The sequence below is a fragment of the Primulina tabacum genome, chromosome 2, assembly GCF_025594145.1.
Source record: "Primulina tabacum isolate GXHZ01 chromosome 2, ASM2559414v2, whole genome shotgun sequence".
NCBI classification, from domain to species: domain Eukaryota; kingdom Viridiplantae; phylum Streptophyta; class Magnoliopsida; order Lamiales; family Gesneriaceae; genus Primulina; species Primulina tabacum.
Window position 1 is genome coordinate 54137714 of NC_134551.1, and position 7138 is coordinate 54144851.

Consider the following 7138-nt stretch of genomic DNA (forward strand, 5'->3'; position numbering starts at 1 on the left):
GCGCAGCAGCTCACATGCAAAATACGGTCTATGATGAAACGAATATGAGTGGATGACAAAATTGTTGGGCCTCATATCTTCAACGGGGAGATTCTATGAACAAAAAAAGACTAATTCATGCATTATTTTGCTTTTTGGACGATATTTGATACTATGCATGTGAAATAACTTCTCGGTAATGAGATCTTTGTTTCATAAAATTTAATATTTATTCTTTTGATATATATAGTAATAGATTTTGTTTTTTCTTTTGCTTTCTAAAATATGTCTTTTTTCTCTAGTTAATAATATAATTTTGACTTTAATAAAGCATATAATATCTTTCATATCTAATGTGCGGCAACGATGTGTATGTTAAACTGTTGATATATATTCGTATGAATGTGATGGCGATAATGTAGGTTGAGTATTTAGATTTAATAAAAATATATTTCTTTTATCTATTATAATAAGTATTTGTAAAGCCTTAGATTCGACGACTGTCTTCATTGTACCAAGACGAACCTTTCTGGCATGTCCCATAATTACCCAAAGTCAAGCACGCTTAACTTTGGAGTTCTTATTTGATGAGTTCTCGAAAATAATATGCACTTTCTTGTTATGACTAGTATCTAGCAATTATTTTAAGCATTCCTCAACTGCACGGAGTCTCATACGTGAAAAGTTTTGAAATCCCTCTCATTCTAGTGTGTGATCGGTTCATTCATGTTCTCTCTGTCTAGAATCCAACAAGGAGCCACTCATTATCCGTGAAACCTCATGGCACAGACGATCACCTCACCCTCTTCAGTCTCATGCATAACAATATTAATTAAGAGATAATTTATTAGGCACAAAAAATTTTGTTAGCCTGATCTTTTATTTAGATCACCCATGGAACAATATTATATTTTATACCAAAATTATTACTTATTGTTATAGATATGAGCATGATTGACTAATCTCATGAATAAATATCCGTGATACCGTCTCACAAAAGACCTACTATTTATTAGCATACTTAACTTTGTTGTAATAATTTTTGTTTTGCCTAAAATCAGTATTCTAAAAAATGACATCTAGGTGATCTGCGGTCGTCCGCCGTTCTAATTTTTAGAAAAATAACATCTCTTAGCGTTGTTGCATAAATCGGTTGCCCAAATGGCTTGAAATCGTCCTAGGCAGATACATATATTTTAAATAAACGGATTCAAAAATAAATAAATAAATTAGCATATTTTCTCATCACATATTTCGCATTCAAGACAACTTCGCGAAGCAAAATTTTATATCGGATTAAGAGAAGATGTCATGGATTTAGGTTTGAATATGATACAAAAAGAAGTGTTGAGTTAAGCGTGCATGAGTGAGATTATTATTAGAATGAGTGACCTCCTGAGAAGTTCTTGTGCGATAAACTAGTTCTCATGCGTCAAACTAGTGACGCTTTGCCGTTTGATCTGGTTGGCTAGGTTAGCTTTAAAAAGGTGAATCTTAACACATAATATTGTCTTTGTTGGGGACATGACTGACAATAAGGAAATGATAAGACTATTATATAAATAGTATAAGACAATATCAATAGATAAATACACACATCTCTAGATTCATGGGCCTAACAGCCCGATCTATTAGAATTCAAGTAGATGTATTTTATGCTGCCACAAAAATAAGGAAATAAAGTTATTCATTAGCTAACAACTATAGTTTTTTGTCTTGGTAAACGTTTTATCATAACAATTGGTATCAGAGTGAGGTTATGCGTTCAAATCTCTTATGAAGCATTTTTCTAGACTTTTTTTTGGATGATGTTGGGTTAAACATGCACGAACGAAAGTAGTATTTGGAAGAGCGATCTCCTAGGAAGTTATCTTGTATCAAGTTATTGACGTTGTGTCGCTTGATCTGGTTGGCTAGGTGGACAATGAAAATAATGATATCAGATCTTAATAGATAATATTGTCTCTACTAGGGTCAGGGTCGACTATAGTGAAATAATAAGACTGGTCTCTAAAAATATATATGGCAACACCAACAGATAGATACGCACCTCCCCGTACTGATGAACCTAGCATTTCAACTCATTAACACCCAAGTATGTACAATATAGGCTGTCATGAATATAAAGAAATAAAAATGCTCATTGACTAACAATTATAACTTTTGGTTTAGTAATAAAAGTTTGATCCTAACATGAAGTGTTGAAAAATATGAAAATGAACAAAAACAAAGAGAGTAGTTTTTTTGTGAGACAGGTCTCACGAATCTTTATCTGTGAGACATGCTAACCCTACAAATATTCATAATAAAAAGTAATACTCTTAGCATAAAAAAGTAATACTTTTTCATGGATGACCCAAATAAGATATCAGTCTCACAAAATACGACTCATGAGATCGTCTCACACAAGTTTTTGTAAAAAAAATAAAAATAAAAAATCAGATACATAAGCTAAAAGAAACTACCTAAGCATTCTAGTGCTTTTTAGAACAGTGCCTAAAATAACTTCATTATTCCAAAACTTCTCCTATTTCAGAGGAATAAATATTTGTGATTGTTTTTAAAATTATTTAAAATAAAACCATAATTTAATTCTTTTATTTCTCTATAGCATATGAGTTTTTAGTAATAATTTTTTTTATCCATTTATTTTAGATGGTAAAAAATAAAAAAGTGAACTAAAGTATATGAATATATATATTTCCACTATTTTTTAGTATATTGTGTCCACTATTTTAGACGTACAATGCTGAAATACTAGTTAGTATACATGTTACAAATAAATTTTAAGTATATTTTGTACAGTGGATACGTGTGATGGAGGAACAAGCATCCATCAGATTCAAGAATATAAAACTTGAACAAAGTATTAAATAGATTACTAAATTATATTATAATAATTTAAAATACTAAATTCTACTCTTGTTCATAATATTGTTATAAAAAAATTAACGAAGATAATATAATTTTTTTAAACAATATATTCAAATATAAATCATATTGTACAGTCTCCATTTGATTGCTTGTACCGCCCACGAGAAGAGAAAAAATATTAAGACGCAAACCAACCGTCACTCCCACCTTTATTGGCCATTTCTGAACAGTTTTGTTTTCCATTTTTGTTGTTTAAATATTATTTACTCTCACGTTTTACGGACCAAATTTGTTTCCTTCTCTCCCATGGTTTCCCTGAGAAGACTTCTTCTCAAAATCCAGACAAACAATTCTCCCTTCCAAGGTTACTGTGCCACCCTTAATTTTCTACTGTTATTTTGCCAAGTTAAGATATATAAAGGTGTTCACAATTTTATATATATATATATATATGTTCATTCTGTTCGATGTATACGAGGTTACTTCAGCTACACAACGTTCAATTTGTTTTCTGATATTGTTGAGTTGGAAAATAATAAATGCAGGTAGTTTGGAGTGTCCCGGCGAGAGCCAGTCCAACCGGGAATCAGAGACGGCATGGAGGACAGCCAAATCTCCAACTCCGGTGAATGTTACGCATGCACTCGAGACAGCATCCCCGTTTTCCATTCCGCAAGCTGGTACAAAGCCGACCAGCCGGAGTGGGAGGCGTCCGCGGGTTCTTCCCTCCTCCCGATAAAAAATCGGCTGGACAGAAAAAACCTCAACACCCACCTCGCCTCGAACCACCCATTCGTCAGAAGTTTGGACCCACGGAGCAAGGGCGTGCGACGTTGGAACAGGGCGATCTTGTTGGCGCGTAGCATGTCGTTAGCTGTGGACCCGCTCTTCTTTTATGTTTTGTCCATTGGCCGCGGTGGGTCGCCGTGCTTGTACACTGACCGTGTGTTGGTCGCTATTGCCACCGTGCTGCGTGTTTGCCTCGATGCCTTGCATTTATGCCATGTGTGGCTGCAGTTCCGGCTGGCTTTTGTGCCGAAAGAATCCCTGGTTATTGGATGCGGGAAACTCGTTTGGGACACACGTGCAATTGCTGCTCATTACTTGCGATCACTCGATGGATTCTGGTTTGATGTTTTTGTCATTCTACCAGTTCCTCAGGTAGTGTCGCGTTATTTACCCATTTCTCATTGTTATTTTGATTTAATCATACCTGCGGGGTCTTGGATAATGTCAGAATGCATAGGTTTTTTACTTGCAACGATGTTACATGTTATAAAAAGTTAGGTACACTTGACTTTTAGTTGCAGGGTTGGGAATGATATATTTTGTACTTATGCATATACATATGAAGATTTTTTTTCCCGGAGAATGTTATTTCATAATTAATAATCATGTTATTTTGCAGGCTGTTTATTGGTTAGTGATGCCAAGATTGATCACAGAGGAAAGAGCACAGCATATAACAACGATTCTCTTGTCGAGTTTCTTGTTCCAATTCCTACCTAAGATATATCACACCTTGTCCTTGATAAGAAGAATGCAGAAGGTAACAGGCTACATCTTCGGCACAATTTGGTGGGGGTTCGGCCTTAATCTCATAGCATACTTCATCGCCTCTCACGTATGTGTAACCAGATCCAAATCCAAGTTCTCGAAGGAATATTGCAACTAGCTAGCTTTGATATTGAATCTGTTTTGTAGTAAATTTGATCATTTTACTGCAGGTTGTGGGTGGATGTTGGTACATTCTTGCGATACAACGTGTAGTGTCGTGCCTCGGGCAACGACGCAACCCAGAAGTTGTGGGTAGAAAATCATTCTGCTTGGATGTCAATGGATCGTTTGGATACGGAATATACACATGGGCACTTCCTGTTGTATCTAGCAACTCGGTGTCTGTCAAGATTCTTTATCCCATTTGTTGGGGAATGATGACACTTAGGTACGTGCGCATGTTCTTATATCTGTATCTATGCCTGGGTGGATTGTGAGACAATAGACATGACTCACTAGACTTGAGAGGGAGCAAAATATTGCACTTTTAGAAAAATTATACAAAAAGTTCACTTTTTCAATTTAAATGGACTCGCCCTTCGCAGGGTTTGTGCGCGGGGGAATCCTTGTCACGAGCTCAAATCACACCCAGGAAACCATTGCTATGAGAAACATAGTATCGAGTCAGCAGCTTTTCATTAGCAGAGTGATGTGGGAGTGTTAGATGCGTAGTTCATGGCAATCTTGACGTTCATTTGCTTGTGAATAAATTTTGCAGTACTTTTGGCAACAACTTGGAGCCAACAAGTGACTGGAAGGAAGTAATGTTCAGTATAAGCCTTGTCCTTGGTGGTTTGCTGTTATTCACTCTGTTGATTGGAAATATTCAGGTGATTCAAAATCTCAAACTCCACTTATTTTATTAATAACACGAGACGTACATTAAAATAAATAAATCATTCACACTATGTTTGGAAAGGTATTTTTGCACGCTGTCATGGCCAAGAAGAGAAAAATGCAGCTAAGGTGCCGTGACATGGAATGGTGGATGAGACGGAGGCAATTGCCATTGAAACTGAGGCAAAGAGTCAGACGTTATGAACGACAAAGATGGACTATATTGGGTGGTAATGATGGATTAGAATTTATTTCTGATCTACCAGATGGACTCAGACGCGACATTAATCGATTTCTTTGCCTTGATCTGATAAAAAAGGTATACCGAATATTCTTCGGCCTATTTGAAGTCATCCATTTTCTTGCACTGAGTTTCAGTTGTGTTTTTTTTGGGAGGTACCACTGTTCCACACCTTGGATGATCTGATACTGGACAATATATGTGACCGTGCCAAGCCTCTCGTCTTCTCCAAAGACGAAAAGGTAGATCTTGTGCAACCATCATTTGCTCAACAGGATGTAGACCGACAGTAGTTTTGTATTTTAAGATAACATTTAAGAAAGCTAACGACTTTCTTAACATATTCACTGAATTATGACCAGATAATACGAGAGGGTGACCCTGTGCAAAGAATCGTTTTCATTGTGCATGGTCGTGTAAAGAGAAGCCAAAATCTAAGTAGAGGGATTCTGGCCACCAACATCCTCGAGTCAGGTACATTCTTTGGGGACGAGCTTCTCTCTTGGTGCCTGCGTCGCCCTTTTATGGAAAGGCTTCCGCATTCTTCCGCCGCATTTACATGCCTCGAATCAACGGAGGCATTTGCCTTAGAAGCCAACCATCTTCGGTACATCACGGATCATTTTCGCTACAAATTTGTGAACGAGAGGGTGAGACGCACAGCAAGATACTATTCGTCGAATTGGAGGACATGGGGCGCTGTTAATATCCAATTAGCTTGGCGACGTTATATGCAGAGGAGTTCACATTGTTCAGTTGGCTATGGCTCCGGGACTGCGGATGGTGATCGCCGCCTGAGGCAATACGCCATATTCTTTATGTCGATTCGACCCCGTGATCATCTTGAATAAGAGCAATGCACTAGGCATTCTCATTTCGTTATTAAAATTGCTGCCAAAGTCCTGATATCATGGCCTTACCTTTATCCTTATTTCTTAATGCTAGTGGCGGATCAAATAATTTAGTGGTAAGTTTTGGTCCTGGTCCTTTCAAGGTGGTATTAGGAGCTTATTTTGTTAAATTATGATATTAATTTAAATAACATATAAAGCTTATATTTTATTTTAATATATCTAGGTCAGATAAGTAATTAAAGAGGATTTAAAAAATTAGAGATCGATGGCTGGTTGCACAATAATTTTATAACAATTAAATAATTCCAAAGCTGCTCGGAATTTTCACTTGTGTACGAGTAATGTTTTAATATAGCTCATTGAATACGAGTATCATTCTTACATATATTGATATATGAAAATTTATTTCAAACATAATTATTTAATTAATTAAAATGATAAGTGAATTAATTTATAAAATAAATTAAAACTCATATAAGAAGATATCTTTGACGATTGAATTTCAATTCATAAATCATGATTTTGACGAAATTATCTAATCTATTAAAATATTATGTCGAGTAATATTAATCTAATTAACAAATTATAGTAATAAAGAGTTCTTTTGTTTTTTAACAATTACAATAACATTAACAAACTTTTAAATCTTTTAGCTTTCGATTTTCAGAACATGTACACAACCTCATATATCTATGCAATTAGTAGATCAATGAATTATGTTACTCTATCAGGTCATAAAATATCATCTCGATCTTATTTATAATACAGCAAAATCCGTAACTAGCGTTTGTCCTAC

At 35.6% G+C, this 7138-nt stretch overlaps 1 protein-coding gene across 1 annotated transcript; it reads left to right on the plus strand.

The window, feature by feature from the left end:
* Window positions 1-3090: 3090 nt before the first annotated feature.
* Window positions 3091-6599, plus strand: LOC142538099 (cyclic nucleotide-gated ion channel 2-like). Its single transcript, XM_075643540.1, has 8 exons — window positions 3091-3217; window positions 3399-4014; window positions 4262-4477; window positions 4581-4798; window positions 5129-5240; window positions 5330-5566; window positions 5644-5730; window positions 5851-6599. The coding sequence occupies exons 2-8, from the start codon at window positions 3451-3453 to the stop codon at window positions 6337-6339; spliced, it is 1923 nt and encodes a 640-aa protein (XP_075499655.1). The 5' UTR covers window positions 3091-3217; window positions 3399-3450; the 3' UTR covers window positions 6340-6599.
* Window positions 6600-7138: the final 539 nt, after the last annotated feature.

Excerpts from the sequence above, each read along its gene's own strand:
- LOC142538099 (XM_075643540.1), top strand. The coding sequence starts at position 3,451 with ATGGAGGACAGCCAAATCTCCAACTCCGGTGAATGTTACGCATGCACT. Across the intron at positions 4,799-5,128 it reads TGGGGAATGATGACACTTAG|TACTTTTGGCAACAACTTGG; the intron begins GTACGTGCGCAT and ends TAAATTTTGCAG. Across the intron at positions 5,241-5,329 it reads TGTTGATTGGAAATATTCAG|GTATTTTTGCACGCTGTCAT; the intron begins GTGATTCAAAAT and ends ATGTTTGGAAAG.